At 43.4% G+C, this 16,381-nt stretch overlaps 1 protein-coding gene across 2 annotated transcripts in view; it reads right to left on the bottom strand.

The window, feature by feature from the left end:
- Positions 1–16,381, bottom strand: part of mcu (mitochondrial calcium uniporter) — a 155,665-nt gene that overhangs the window by 111,928 nt on the left and 27,356 nt on the right. Inside the window, exon 1 of one of the 2 annotated variants that reach the window (XM_072583523.1) lies at positions 4,697–4,726. The exons of the other annotated variant lie outside the window; for it this stretch is intronic. Coding sequence (XP_072439624.1) covers positions 4,697–4,711 — 15 coding nt within the window. The 5' untranslated portion in view covers positions 4,712–4,726. Of the gene's footprint in view, positions 1–4,696; positions 4,727–16,381 lie in introns of those variants that run through there. 2 annotated transcript variants of the gene reach the window in all.

Genomic DNA, 16,381 nt, shown 5'->3' on the forward strand with positions numbered 1-16,381 from the left:
TCCGAAGAGCATCCCACCCAGACCCACACCCGTGCCTTATCCCTATAACCCAACATTTCCCATGGCCAATCCACCCGAGCCTGCACGTTTGGACTGTGGGAGGAAACCGAAACACCCAGAGGAAACCCACGCAGACACAGGGAGAATGTGCAAACTCCACACATGTCACAGCCACCCTAGGCTGGAGTTGAACCTGAGTCTCTGGGGTGCCTCAGTGAGCCAGCAGTCCTAGCCACTGAGCCACCATGTTGCCCATCTGTTGCTTTCCTCACTATGAATGGTCAAGTTGAGGAGGTTATGACTGCATGGTCAAACAGTACAGACTGACTGAGCCTTGCAGTGAAGATGCATTTAATAATCACCTAAAGATTCCTGATGTGAGCACAGAGATGCTCTATAACTGAGTCTCACTCATGAGGCCATCCCTTAATGCTCAATGGTCAGGTTCATCTGGACATATCGAAGCTGCAAGTTCAGATCGATGAATAATTTTGAAATGTCTCCTGACTCTACTGGGTGAACAATATAGGGTTTACACTGGCACAGCTTCATTTAACCTAATGTGATGTTTTAACTGAAAGCATCAAAGCTAAGACCAGGTGACATGAGTTGACAGATACATAAAGTAGAAGGGAACATTCCCAAGTGCAAAGTTGACATTACCACCCTGCAACTCTCAATAAGTACACGCTGGAATCCACAAGAATGACAGGCCATCTCATCAAAGCTGCTGAAGTTTGACAGGGTCAAAGCTGAGAGGTTGCTTCCCCTTGTGGGAGAGTCTAGGGCCACAGAACATCATCTCAGAATAAGGGGATTACAGTGCTCACTGAAACGAGGAGGATAGGCAGTGTGCTTACATCATTAATTGGAAGAAACAGAATGAAAATTACTGCAGTGTCCAGCAACACCAATCACTTTCAAATTTTAAAATTTCTACATCACATAATGATAATGACAGCCCCAATACAATTTTTGATAAGTCAACCATTTTTGCCAACTGTAGATGTTTCACTTCAAAATCCTTACGCTTCTCCCCAAGAGGATAATGAGCTCCCTTGCTCAGAAGGCAATACAGGTCATTCTGTTATAACATGTCTTTCATTGGCACAAATTCATTATAAAACAAAATGACAAATTGTGGACACTGTTTCTGAAGCGCAAACTTTTAAAGCGTGTATTGGTTATAATATGATTCTGGCCCTATTGGTTTCAATGGTGCTGTTATTAAGTGATTTTCTTATAACACAAGACTGCATGAGAACAGGACTACCATGTCATAGCAGAACTAGCTGTCCCAGGTTCTCAAAACATACACAAGAGGAAGATAATTCTGTCACTTCAAACTGATCCACTGCAGAAAGACCCAGGGGTCACACTGATTATAAGAATAATTAGTTCGCTAACTACTTTTGCACATTGCTCTCTCCATTAGGAAGTTATATTTCACAGGCAAAACAAAACATTGAGAAGATGAGTCATAAGCCCATAGCAACACCGATTATGAGCTTCTGAGGCAACAAGTATTTCTGCTTTCGGAACCCGTTCCGGTTTTATGACAGTGTTAACAGTGCCATGTTCAGTGGAGCTGCAGTCTCCAACAGAGATGAAAACGCTTCCTTATGTGATATACAAATACCAGCACTGGCCATTTGAGCTGAAGACCCTCCATGTTATTCTATGCAACGAGATTCGATTATTGTTAACCATGAAAATATCAAGCTTTGGGAAGCAGCAGCAAGACTTGTCCCAATGCCATAAACGAGGTTGTGGTCTTGTGCAGTCACAACAAGAGGTTGCAAATGACCCTATTAAAGACAGGACATCAGCTGAAATATTTGTAAAGGCTGAAATTCAAAAAGTGAGTGCGAAGATATCTGTGAGTTGTTGCCTTTTTGGAACTTTTTGAGATCAAATTACTTGGGAGTGTTGTGCAAGTCTTTAGGACCCTGAAGCAGCCTAGCAAGGATTTCATAAACAGCACATCACGGAGTAGAAATACTACTGTGCGGTCAGTTACAGCACTCCATTAGAATACACAAGACTGGACTACACCCATTAGAATGGGAGTGAATCTTCAAAGCACTTGGCCATCAAGACACAAAGAAGATAGATTACTCTTTTCAAAACAGACATCAGACCACCTGGAGTAATTTAAAAAATAATGTTTTTAAGGAACTGATGAGTCGGTTTTAAGACCAGCTAGCAATTACAAAACCCATTGAGCTGAACAAAGCTGTGAAGGAGTCACCTCTACAGAAAACTTTGGCAGAAGAACAACCAAAAAATCCAAGTCTCAAAAAAGCCTTATGCAGATATTAGCTGGGGAAATAAGCTCAAAACCAAAGCAGTCAGAGCAGTAAAGCCCACTACCAGTCAAGGGGATAAATCTAAAACAAATATCTGTGATAAAGGTGGATTATTGGACAGATTTGATTCCTTCAGGTTTTGGTTTTGTTTCCACCATTGGAGAGACACAAGTGGTCATCTGAGGATCACTGCTATTAAAGGTATAATAAATATTGCTGCTTCCAAGTCCAAGCCTGAACCAGTCTGTCCTGAACCCAAACTAAGTGATGTCAAACCACACAATTCAAGATGGAGGAGAGGGACTTGAGGTGTGGATGGGTACATGGATTGTATCAGTGCAGAGCCACGGAACTACAACGTGAATATCAGGTCAGGGTTCGCTATACACCATGTGGGAGGACCATCTCAAGGCTCTCCACACTGTGTAGGGATGTAAATCACTAAGGACTCACCATTCTAACTTCAAACAAAAATGGTGACACTTATTGATGGCAAACAACTTATCTATCTTTCTTTTAGAAACAGCATCAGAAATTTTAGAAGGCTGTTAATAATTGCTGAAAAGAGATATGTTAGCGTTGTCATGTTCATCATAACACACACAAGAAGGCCAAATTTCAGACAGTTACAACATTTATATAAAAATGATTTGGATGTGACCAAAAGAGGTACAGTTAGTAAGTTTGCTGATGCCACCAAAATTGGCAGTGTTGTGGACAGCAAAGAAGGTTACCTCAGATTAAAAAGGGATCTTGATCAGATGGGCCAATGGGCTGAGAAGTGGCAGATGGAGTTTAATTCAGATAAATGTGAGATGCTGCATTTTGGGAAAGCAAATCTTAGCAGGACTTATACACTTAATGGCAAGGTCCTAGGGAGTGTTGCTGAACAAAGAGACCTTGGAGTGCAGCTTCATAGCTCCTTGAAAGTAGAATTGGAGAGAGATAGGATAGTGAAGGTGTTTGGTATGCTTTCCTTTATTGGTCAGAGTATTGAGTACAGGAGTTGGGAGGTAATGTTGTGGCTGTACAGGACATTGTTAGGCCACTGTTGGACTATTGTGTGCAATTCTGGTCTCCTTCCTTTCAGAAAGATGTTGTGAAACTTGAAAGGGTTCAGAAAAGATTTACCAGGATGTTGCCAGGGTTGGAGGATTTGAGCTATAGGGAGAGGCCGAATAGGCGGGGGCTGTTTTCCCTGGAGCGTCGGAGGCTGAGGGGTGACCTTATAGAGGTTTATAAAATCATGAAGGGCATGGATAGGATAAATAGACAAAGTCTTTTCCCTGGAGTCATGGAGTCCAGAACTAGAGGGCATAGGTTTAGGGCGAGAGGGGAAACATATAGAAGAGACCTAATGGCCAATTTTTCACACAGAGGGTGGTACTTGTATGGAATGAGCTGCCAGAGGAAGTGGAGGAGGCTGGTACAATTGCAACATGTAAGAGGCATCTGGATGGGTATATGAATAGGAAGGGTTTGGAGGGATATGGGCCAGCTGCTGGCAGGTGGGACGAGATTGGGTTGGGATATTTGGTCAGCATGGACGGGTTGGATCAAAGGGTCTGTTTCTGTGCTATACATCTCTAGGACTCTATAACTTATTATGAGGGGGAAATCACAGGATATACACTATACACTTATACCCTGGGTGGAAAGGGTGCTGATTGTTGGCAACTTGTTTGAAATTTGACATTCTTGCCCTTTGTCATGAGGAGTGAAAGGTGAAAAATTTCAGGAAGATGGCCCTCTTTTCAGCAAGATTGATCATCTGCGCTTGCTTTTTGGTTCACAGCATTTATTGCCCATCCCTTATTTATTGCCCAGAGAGCAGACAAGTGTCAACCACATTGCTGGGGAAATGAAATCACATGTAGGTCAGATTGGGTAAAACAGCAGATTTCCCTTCCTGAAAAAGGACATTAGTGAACCAGATGGGTTTTTCACAACAATTGACAATGACTACGTGGTTCTCTACTGCAGATTTTATGGAATCTAAAGTGCCACCATCAGCCAGGATGGGATTCAAACCCATGTCCCTCGAACACTGGCCTGGGGTTCAGGATTGCTAACCCAGTGACATTACCGCTGCCTTCCTCTAAACATATTACAAATCAAACAACCAACCAAAGATGGTCAGACTGATGGATGGGAGGTGCTTGAACAGAGAGAGAATGACAGCGAGAGGGAGAAAGGGACTAGATTGCATGTCAATGCACTGACTTATCAACCCACAGATTCATACAAACTGGAGTTGCCTTGCCCGAAACGTCGATTTTGCTGCTCCTCGGATGCTGCCTGAACTGCTGTGCTCTTCCAGCACCACTAATCCAAAATCTGATTTCCAGCATCTGCAGTCATTGTTTTTACCTGGAGTTTCCTCATACCTGAGCACACACCATCTGCCAAGTCCCTTTGAATTGGAGCGTGCAGTACAGGCAGGGGCAATGCCTCTGTTATTGACGAATCTGTCTCCAAACCCAAGGCGTCTTACTGCATCTTGACTGCAGGATCAGGGCTGGAAATGCACGCACAGATACGCTTCACCACAAACACACCCACTCGCTTTCTGACTGAGGCATGTTGTAACAGGTTGGCTGCCTGTCATTTAATTTCTGCACTCAGCCTCCACCAAACAGTTCTCTTATAATTACAGACAACTCAAAAGGGACCTGGGTAAAAAGCCAGGTCTGTACAATTAGCGTCCTTCCAGTGGGGAAGAACATTAATTGTATAGAAATGCTGAAGTAGAGTAAATAAAGTACAAATGCCATTTTAATTAGACTGGAACTACAAAATCATACAATGATTGCTTAGAAACCTCAAGAATGCTTCAGTTGCCGTGAGGCAATTCTTTAGTAATCCTAATCATTCAGCCAGGATTTACAATAATAATGGCATTAAATATAAAACCTCAACAATCTAAAATTTCACAGAGGTATTTGAAACTCCAGACTCGAGACTACTGAATATTTTAAATCAGAGCGGTGCTGGAAAATCACAGCAGGTCAGGCAGCATCTGAGGAGCAGGAAAATTGACGTTTTGGACAAAAGCCCTTCATCAGGAATTTCGAATAGAGTGGGTCCTTTGCAGTTCTGAGAGTGTGTGGCCCTCAGCTGAAGCAGGGCTGAGTGTAGAGAGGTTAGGTGCTGGCGCATTGCTGCAAGTGTGGAGTGGAGGATCCAGAAGGTGAACGGTTTTGGGTGGTTTTGAATCTGTAGTCTGTACTGGTTGTCCTGTTCGGTTCCAAACTGTGCTAGGTTGAATGTAGTTCGGAGTCCACATGGGATCAGTTGGTTACGGAGGCAGGCACTGAGGAAGCAAATGTGGCTGTGGTAGCGAGTCTGTTTCAGTATTTGGCTGAAGAGCTTCAGGGCAGAGGGGATGACTTGGGGATTGCAGTGAGTGAGAGAGACTCACTGAGACTCTTGTGGAGAGAGGAGGAGAACTTCTTCAAGGTGGGCATCCTTGCAAGAGGATTCACTGTAAGGTTAAAATCAACTAGGCAAAAGTGAGGACTGCAGATGCTGGAAACCAGAGTTTAGATCAGAGTGGTGCTGGAAAAGCACAGCAGGTCAGGCAGCATCCGAGGAGCAGGAAAATTGACGTTTTGGACAAAAGCCCTTCATCAGGAAATATTTTAAACCTTTCCAAACATGGAACTCCTTTGTTATTAACCTCCACAATTCATTTTAAGTTAACCCTCAGCGGCTGGGATCATTTTCTACCGGAGAACTTTGGAGCGCGCAAAACGTGCAAAACCCGCAGTATCCTGCGAGCTCCTTGCCAAGTCACACACCATCCTGACTCGGAATGACATCACCGCTGCTGGGCCAAGATATTGGAATACTCTTCCCAATAATACTGTTGTGCCCTGCTACCCCACGGACTGCAGTGGCTCAGAACAGTAGCTCAGCACCACCTTCTCCAAAGCAATTAGCCATGGGCAAGAAATGCCAGCCTGGCCACAGATGACACCAACAGCTTTCAAGATGTTCCAATGCACTTCACAGCTACTGAACATTGTGGGAAACAGGGCAGCCAAACATACAGTACAGCATGGAAACAGACCCTTCGGTCCAACCCGTCCATGCCGACCAGATATCCCAACCACAAACTAGTCTTGATTTCAATGAAGGGGGATTTAACGTGGGATGTTGATAGTCAAAAGTCAAGACATATGCTGTTTTCAGTATACAATGCAGTTGGTTATGACACAACAGAATACATTTATCACATTTGGGACTTTGTTGTGTCCAAACTGGCAGCAGAAACACTTCAACTGTGCCCAGAATCTTTGAATGTATTACCTCGATCCAAGCCAGCCTTGTGTCTGACTGAGGGGTGAAAGGGTCACCAACTGAGCCACAGCTGACACTTGGAACTGCACTAGGAGGTTTTGCCATCACTATGAGACAGTGCATTTTGTGATGCACAATTCTATCTCAGAACAGAAATTATCAGCCTTTCCAATTTTTTTTAAAACAAGAGTGCTTCAGGGCACATCGCATTTCATTGGTCATTGTGGGCTACTTAGAAAGCCAGAAATTTCAGAGTGACTGTGAGGAAAAAAAGCAACTGGGATTTATAGGCAGCTGTCACTATACACAACATCTTGCTAATGAGTTTCACAATGTGACAATATTCAGTTCCTGGATCTCTCTGCCTTCAAGGGCCAGTCCATGTACTGGCGTCACTTTAGCAGAATATTAGATTCTGTGCAACATGGCATTTTGCATGCTTGTGCCCAGCGGTTAATCAGAGAGAAGAGATGGGTTTAGGACAAATCCAAGTGCTGCATGTTGAATAAACATAGTACGGCACTAAATTAATGTCTCACCCTGAGCAAATATGACAGGCAATTCTGTTAGAACATTCACTTAAAAGACTAGTCAATTTCATCCTGGTGTTCATTCTTAAAATAAAAAGACCTAGATACTGCAATGGGAGTAGGAGAAACTGGAAGTTGAGATAAACATACTACAGGACAGGCAGACTGCCAATGTTCATGGAAATGCAGCCTGGTGCTACAGAAATCCCTTGTGATCAGTCTGCGGAGAAGAAAAGATAATCAGACAGGCACTAGCTTCGTACATGGAAATGGTACAGGAATTACAAGGGACTTTGCATTCATACAAGATCCCTATTGTGTCTCTCAAAAGAGTCAAAGAGCTTCACAACCTTTCAACTGTTCAGGTCAACAAATCCCATAATGACTAGTTTACACATTGCCAAGTCCAGGTTCATTTGCTTTGGACTGTGTTAGTTCAGGGAAGAGTAGTGGGTACAGATTACAAGAGTGGAATGGAGATGATTGGAAGATTTATGTTAGTAGTAACAGAGTTAAAAAGCACATGACATCAGGTTTATATGGAAGTACTAGCTTTCAGAGCACTGCTCCTTTGTCATGCAGCTAGTCAGGCAGGATCACAAGACAAGATCTTGAGCTATCAATTCTGTGTCTCATGATCCTTTCCCACAGGCACCTGACGAAGGAACAGCTCTCCAAAAGCTAGTACTTCCAAATAAACCTGTGGGATATAACCTGGTGTTGTGATTTTTAAATTTTGTCCACCCTAGTTCAGTGTCTGCACCTCATCATTAACAGTAGCACTACAGACAGAGTCATGAGGCAACAAGACTTCCCTATTCTGCCTCAAATAACAAAGAGAAACTTTAAAGCCCATCGGAAGACTGTGACTAGAAGAATGGGCCAATGCGCTCTGCAGCAAGTCATAGATTCATAGAGATGTACAGCACAGAAACAAACCCTTCAGTCCAACCCGTCCATGCTGACCAGATATCCCAACCCAATCTAGTCCCACCTGCCAGCACCTGGCCCATATCCCTCCAAACTCTTCCTATTCATATACCCATCTAAATGCCTCTTAAATGTTACAACTGTACCAGCCTCCACCACTTCCTCTGGCAGCTCACTCTATATACGTACTACCCTCTGTGTGAAAAAGTTGCCCCGTAGGTCTCTTTTATATCCTTCCCCTCTCACCCTAAACCCTCTAGTTCTGGACTCATCCCACCCCAGGGAAAAAAGACCTTGCCTATTTATCCTATCCATGCCCCTCATGATATTATAAACCTCTATAAGGTCACCCCTCAGCCTCCAATGCTCCAGGGAAAACAGCCCCAGCCTGTTCAGCCTCTACCTATAGCTCAAATCCTCCAACCCTGGCAACATCCTTGTAAATCTTTTCTGAACCCTTTCAGGTTTCACAACATCTTTTCGATAGGAAGGAGACCAGAATTTCACACAATATTCCAAGTAGCCTAACCAGCCTCCCAACTCCTGTACTTAATACTCTGACCAATAAAGGAAAGCATACCAAACACCTTCTTCACTACCCTATCTACCTGCGACTCCACTTTCAAGGAGCTATAAACCTGCACTCCAAGGTCTCTTTGTTCAGCCACACTCCCTAGGACCTTTCCATTAAGTGTATAAGTCCTGCTAAGATTTGCTTTCCCAAAATGCAGCATCTTGCATTTATCTGAATTAAACTCCATCTGCCACTTCTCAGCCCATTGGCCCATTGGATCAAGATCCCTTTGTAATCTGAGGTAACCTTCTTCACTGTCCACTACACCTCCAATTTTGGTGTCATCAGCAAACTTACTAACTGTACCTCTTAAGCTTACATCCAAATCAATTATGTAAATGCTGAAAAGTATTGGACCCAGCACTGATCTTTGTGGTACTCCACTGGTCACCAGGCCTCCAGTCTGAAAAACAACCCTCCTCTGTCTTCGACATTTGAGCCAGTTCTGTATCCAAATGACGAATGAGAAGTGACTGAAACACAAGGAATTCTTACAATTCTTTGAGGACAGGTCACTGGACCTGAAGTGTTAACTTTGATTTCTCTCCACAGATGATGACAGACCTGCTGAGCTTTTCCAGCAACTTCTGCTATTATTCCTGATTTACTGCAACTCTTTTGGTTTCCTTTGGATCCAAGATCAGACTGGCTGAATGCTCAGAGGCTACTGCAGGCTACAGAGGAGCCTGGAATAGGGAGGCATATGCTTGGGGAAAAAGAATCAGCTATTTAGGAACAAGCAAAGGAGCAATTGCTTTACTTTGAGGACTTTGAAACATTAGGAAGTGCATTTTGTTAGGTTAATCGAATGCCGGATAACATAGTTTATCCAAGCATCGGGACCTTGCGATCTTGCCGGATAATCCGGAATTCAAATAATCAAATGCTGGATAATCGAGGTTACTCTGTACTTAGGTGGACAAACGTTGGAAATCCTGACACCAGCAGCAATGCATGCTCAGTTGATGATCATATTCAATCCTATGATCAATGGATTTTTGGACATGAAAGGGATCAAGTGATCTTATAGCACAATGGGTAATGTTCCTGCCTCTAGATGATGCAGTGGCCCCAGGACTTGTTCCACATAGAAGGTGCATTCATAATACACAGTCAGAAGGTGCTGCTTATCAACCTGCTAATCCTTGCAGCATGCCTGTGGTAATTTGTCAGAGTGAGACAGACAGACTGCAGCTCTCAGCTATGTTTAATGTGGAGTGGAGCTCCTTTAGTTGTAACCTCCATCTTGTTGCAGAAACAAGTGACAGAAAACAAAGGCGATCAAATGCTTTTCCTCCAGTGAGAGTGTGTAAACCCAGAGAGTCTAAGATGAAGGGAATTAAGGTGGACAGGCAAGAGGCTGGAAGAACAGAGCAAGCCAGACACTATCAGGAGGTGGATAAGTCTTTGTTTTAGGTGTAACCCATTAAGGCTCAAGGAAAGTAGAACTTGTGTAGAAAATCACAAAGTCACAGCCTAAGTGAAATGGAGGATCACGAGATCGAGGAGCTATTTCTGATCCTGTTTTATCAATAAGCACAGGAGGCCTGTAACACAGAAATGGGAGCACAACACCACTAAGTCACATGATCCAAATTTTTCACATCAGTTAACACCCTCAATGTGGGTGAATATTATTGAAGGTATTCATAAATTCCTAACCCAGGAGGCCACCCACTCACAGATCAATGGAAGGTTCAAAACCTGGGAATGAGGACTTGAACCCAGCACTTCCCTAACCAGAGTCACTGTGGAGCTCAATGGCAACCTTGATGCAAATCCAATCCCAGTTTCCAGCACTTGGTTACAACCTTGCATAGTTTGGCAATTCAACATTCATCATGTCAGTCCCAGGTGGTGTGGGGAGTTGGACCAGGACAGGAAGATTAACTGGACAACACAATCACTAATGGCAGTCCTAGCCCAGAGGTTTTAATACTTGCCAAATGTGCATAGGACCCCAAGTTGATTTACCAGCATGGCAAGCTCTGTAATCAAGGGCAGTTGTGGTGAGCAGGTATTGTCCCTACCTCTGGGCCTAAAGGCCCAAATTCAAGAAGTATCATAACAAGTCTGAATAGGACGAACAACAACATCTGAGCTTTGAAACGGAGCCAAATCAATCTGACTTTTTTCTTTCGAGAAAGACATGCAGCAGGAAAATGACCTTGAAATGCACAGTATTGCCATAAGGACCCAAGTGGCTCACGGGAAACTCTGAAGGAAAATGTTCGAGGACCACATCACTTCAAAAAATAGGCATGAGCAGGAAACACTGGTAGAGTCATCCATTTGCAAAGTAACATATAAAAATTGCATAAGAGAACTAATGATTCCAAAATGCTCACCTGAAGTCTCCCCATTAACTGAATACATACTGACAACTCACGACAACATCTGAATTATACTTTTCTGGACTGCAATCTTTTGTCTTCAGATATTACTATATCCTGTAATTTTCAACTTTCTCAACTGCAGTAGATTGAGCGCAACCAAAGCCTACTTTTCTTGAAAAGCACACACACCATTACCAAATATGTGGGCGATAATTTAAAAAAAAAATTCTATTATATATCTGAATCAGGCCATTAGCACAGATTAACAAGGCATTTGTTCAATTATCAATTCAATTTCTCCCACACTGACTGATTTATATCAATCCTAAATCCTCCGAATTTGTAGAGTTCGAGAGTCAAGAGTGCAGTTAAATTCATTTAGTTAGTCAGACTGCATGAAAACAGACCATTCGGTTCAACCAGTCCACGTTGAATATAATCCCCAACTAAACTAGTTCCACCTGCCTGCTCCTGGCCCATATCCCTCTAACCCTTTTCTATTGATGTTTTTAATCCAAATGTCTTTTAAATGTTGTGATTGTACTCACACCCATCACTTCCTCAGGAAATTCATTCCACACATAAACCACTGCGTAAAAAAACTGCACCCATGTCTTTTTAAAAATTTTTTCCTCTCACCTTAAAAAAAAAGTATTGAAAAGGGAAAAAGACACCTGCCATTTGCTTTATCTATACACCTCATGATTTTATAAACCTCTATAAGGTCACCCCTCAATCTCCAACGCTCCAGTGAAAAAAATGCTAGCCTATTTAGCTTCTGCATATAACTCAAACCTTCCATCCCCAGCAACATCCTAGTTAATCTTTTCTGAACCCTGCCCAGCTTAATAATATCCTTCCTCTAACAGGATCAATCAGAACTGGGCACAATACTCCAGAAATGGTCTCATCAACGTCCTATACAACCTCAACAGGATGCCCCAATTCCTGTACTAAAAGGACTGCACAATGAAAGTATGAATTCTAAATGGCTTTTTCTTCCATTTCAAACAATATTTTAAACCTCAAACGTACAGCCCATTTGCCAATTACCAGTCTTACTCCACCTGCGTCAATAGCAGTTAACATAGTCAGTCGCCCATTTATACAACTCAATGAATCTTTCAAGGCTGATAAACAGGGTGGTTTATGTTCTCTCTCAAGCAGCCCTAGCTCACACTGAACACTCAGCATGAAGCAAGTAACAGCAGATGGAGAAACATTGTTCGGGTCAGGAATTTGTTATAGACGCAGATGAAGAAAGCGTAGACACCATGACAACAAAACCAGCCACATTTCATTCAGCCTGACAGTAAAAAAAAATTGTACAAACCAAATACAGGACAAAATCGTTGGCACGGAAAAGGCCAATGGAAATGCAGCCAGACTGATGATCTATATACACACACACACACACCAGAAACATGCCTTTAAAATGTGGCCTAACCCTTCCTGGGAGGTTGGGTGTCGCTGGCTGGGCCTGCATTTATTGCCCATCCAAGTCTGTCCTTGAGAATATGACAGTGAGCTGGATTTGTTGAACCGCTGCAGTCCATTTGATAACTAATTTGGGAATATTGAAGGACATTAAGCAGGATGAGAAGCAGACAATAACAATTTAAGAATATCATTGACTGTAACGTGATGAGGTCAGAAGTCAGATAACACCAGGTTATAGTCCAACAGGTTTGTTAAAATCACAAGCTTCCGGAGCACTGCCCCTTCATCACCAAGAATGAAGCAATGCTCCGAAAACTTGTGATTTCAAATAAACCTGTTGGGCTATAACCTGGTCTCGTCTGACTTCTGACCTTGTCCATTCCAGTCCAACACCGGCACCTCTGCATCATGTAACATGTCATACAGCACAGAAAGACAGCATTCAATATAATGGCTCACTGACTCAGTCGAAAAATTCTGTTCTTTGCTCCCTTGTGTATCTATCCCACTTATCCTCCTCGAATAAACAGACTGCAGTGTTTCACAAAGGGCAATTAGAGATGGCTAATAATTGCTGGCCCGCCCAGCGAAGGAGGCCTCTTTGAATGAATTTATAAAAACGCTCGTTACTGACCACAATCCAGTTGGGAACTAGCCCAGCAAAACAGAAAGGATGGAATTTACCCTCATGAATTTTGTCTGCACATATGTTCAAGAGCAGCCATCAACCAATAAAGATTTCACAATTTGCAACATTAAAATTACTGGCCGCTTGAGTCTGAGGTAAACACTGTTGTCTTCGCCTTTATCGCTCTCGAAAGCGAAAAAACGTGCCTGTTTTTCAAGATTTGGAGATGCCGGTGTTGAACTGGGGTGTACAAAGTTAAAAATCACACAACACCAGGTTACAGTCCAACAGGTTTATTTGGAAGCACTAGCTGCTCCTTCATCAGGTGGTTGTGCGGCGCTCTGAAAGCTAGTGCTTCCAATTAAACCTTTTGGACTATAACCTGGTGTTCTGTGATTTTTAATTCCGTTTTTCAGGTTTTCTAAATGACATATTTCCTGTCCTGTTCTGAAAAATACTTGAGGTGAGGAGCAAGGAAACACAAGCCACAAAGGAGGAGCAGGATCTATTGAGGGCTTGTTGTTACAACAGAAAAAACAGTTTGGATACGTTGGGCCAAATGGCCTGCTTTGTGCTAAAAATTACGTAACAATTTGTACATTTTGCCCTAAAATTTACCTTTCACAACAGTGAATTTGCTTCACATTGCCCTACTATGGTCAACAGGCAAAGATTGCAACTTACTTTTATTATTAAGTTAAATTTCTGTTGGATCTCTATGCTACTTTGACGGACATTTTTCCAAATAGAAATATAATCACTGTTGATTACTTGCTGGACTACTGTCCAACACCCATTGTTGTACCTTGAACTGCACCTTTCCCAGAACACTGAGGATGTCAATTGTACCTTTGTACTTCTGCAATCCAGGGAGGAACCAAGAATTATTATTATAGAGACTGGTTTCACAAGACCAACAGTCGCTGCATTCCTAAGCTGGGAGGGACTCGGTGCAATTGTTCAGAACCTTTAGCATCAGATATCACCTCCCCAATCAGGTGGGGAGCACAGCTGAGTTTAAGGACGTGGCATTTAGACCAACTCCATCCCAGTGGCCAAGCAGTTTGGCCTGGTTTACAGCAGGTGGTTTTATTGGCACTGAACCCTGAAGAAATGAATATCCTCATCTCAGCAGCAGCAGGGTTGGTGACTCAAGGTACAAGGGTGCTGCAATCCTTCATTTGAAAAAAATAAGAACTGCAATAACAACCACCTTGCATTTGTTTCGGGCCTCTAGAAATAGTTGAACATCCCTTGGTACTTTTAAAGTCACACTGTCGAGCAAAGTTTGTGTCAAAGCCAATGGATGGGATTGGGTGGGGTGGTGGAATCAGAGCTGACCAAAACCTTGGGTACAAAGAACATTTTGAGCAGGGACTGAGACAGGAAGTGGAGAGGGCGAGAACGCAAAAGAGGGCGGAGAGACATAGGGCAGAATCAGAAGACAGAGAGGGCAGAAGTCACAGAGCTTTAGGGAAGCTTTTGGAATGAGGGATGGAGGTGGCAATTGGGCTGCAAGACTGCCAGCATGGGGTGATGGAAGGTCAGTTGCCAACGCAATGGTGGTGCTAACTGGAGGTGGGGAGAGTCTGAGAGTGATATATGCTGAGAGCTGACAACACAGGTGAAAGGTCAGGGGACCACTTGGAAAAAGGATTCACGTCATTGAGCCAGGAAGTTCTTGGCAGCAGTGACAGAAATCCCTGATAGAAATCCCTGAGGTGGAAAGGAACTGAACTGGATAAAACAGAATGGATTAGAGAGGAACCTGACCAACACACTCTCTGGAGCTGTAAGCAGATCTAATAATCAATCATAAAATAATCAAAATAATCAGAACATACTATAATAAAAACAATATCATCATCAGCCTGGTGTGTCTCACTTATTTATTTATGGGATATAGGGTTCACTGGCTGAGCCAGCATGTATCTTAAAGCCCTGGTTGATTTGATATACGTAGACCCACTATGCGGTTAGCAAGAGTGTTTCAGGATCGTGACCCAGTGACACTGAAGGAACAATGATGTATTTAAAAGTCAGGACAGTGATTGACTTGAAGGGGAACTTGCAGGGGGTGCTGTTCCCATGTATCTGCTGCCCTTGTCCTTCAGGATGGTAGCGGTTGTGGGTTTGGAAAGGGTTGTCAAAGGAGCCTCGATGAAATTCAGTCGTGCAGTTGTTGTGGGTATGTTTGTCAAGCTGGGAAGTTGATTTGCAGATGTTTTGTCCTCTTTCTAGGTGACATCCTCAGCACTGTGGAGCCTCCTGGGAAACCCTGCTGTAGAACTGCAACCAACAGCCAAGCTACAAATCTTTCCACAAGAATTCTGCAGTGCATCTTGTAGATGGTACACACTGCTGCTACTGAGCTACTGGAGAGAGTGGGTGTTCATGGATGTGATGCCAATCAAGTGGGCTGCATTCTCCTGAATGGTGCCAATTACTTTCAAATGCTATTGGGAGTTATACACAGGTAAATGGAGTATTCCATTAAACTTCTAATTGTGCCTTGTGAATGAAGGGCTAGCTTTGGAGAATGGGAGGGGACTTCCTCCCCGCGGTATTCCTAACCTCAGACTTGCTTTATATGGTGAGCCCAACTCAGTTTTTGGTCAATTGTAATTTGGGGAATTCAGGGGCCTCAGCGGTGGTAACAGCACTGAATTTCAAGGGATGATAGTTAGTGACCATCTCCAATATGAGAGAATCGAAAGCCACACCAATATCACACCTGGAGTGGAGTTGACTGACTTCCAACAAACACAACCACCTTCCTATGTGCCAGACCTGGCTCCAACCAGTGGAGAGTTTGCCCCCAATACCCCAGTTTTGTAGGGCTCCTTGATACCCCACTCAGTAAAATGCATCCTTGATATCAAAGGGCAGTCACTCTCACCACCCCTCTAGAATTCAGCTCTTTTGTTCACATTTGAACCAAGGCTGTAATGAGGTCAGGAGCGGAACCCAAACTGGGTGTCACTGAGCAACTTATTGCTGAGCAGGTGCTGCTTGATAGAATAGGTGATGACCCATTCCATCACTTTTCGGATGGAGGGTCAACTGACGGGGTACAACTCATTGGGTTGGATTTTGCCTGCTTTTTGCGTGTAAGATGTACCTGGGCAATTTCCACATTGACACTGTGCTGAAACAGCTTGATCAGAGGAGCTGCAAGTTCCAGAGCACCAAGGCTTCAGTACGATTGCCGGAATGTTGTCCGGGCCCGTACTTATTGCAGTATCTAGTGCCTTCAGTTGTTCCAGAATACCATGTGGCATGAATTAAATTGGCCGAGGACTGGCATCTGTCGCTGGGGACAGATCTTCTGG

The sequence above is a fragment of the Chiloscyllium punctatum genome, chromosome 13 (genome assembly GCF_047496795.1).
Source record: "Chiloscyllium punctatum isolate Juve2018m chromosome 13, sChiPun1.3, whole genome shotgun sequence".
NCBI classification, from domain to species: domain Eukaryota; kingdom Metazoa; phylum Chordata; class Chondrichthyes; order Orectolobiformes; family Hemiscylliidae; genus Chiloscyllium; species Chiloscyllium punctatum.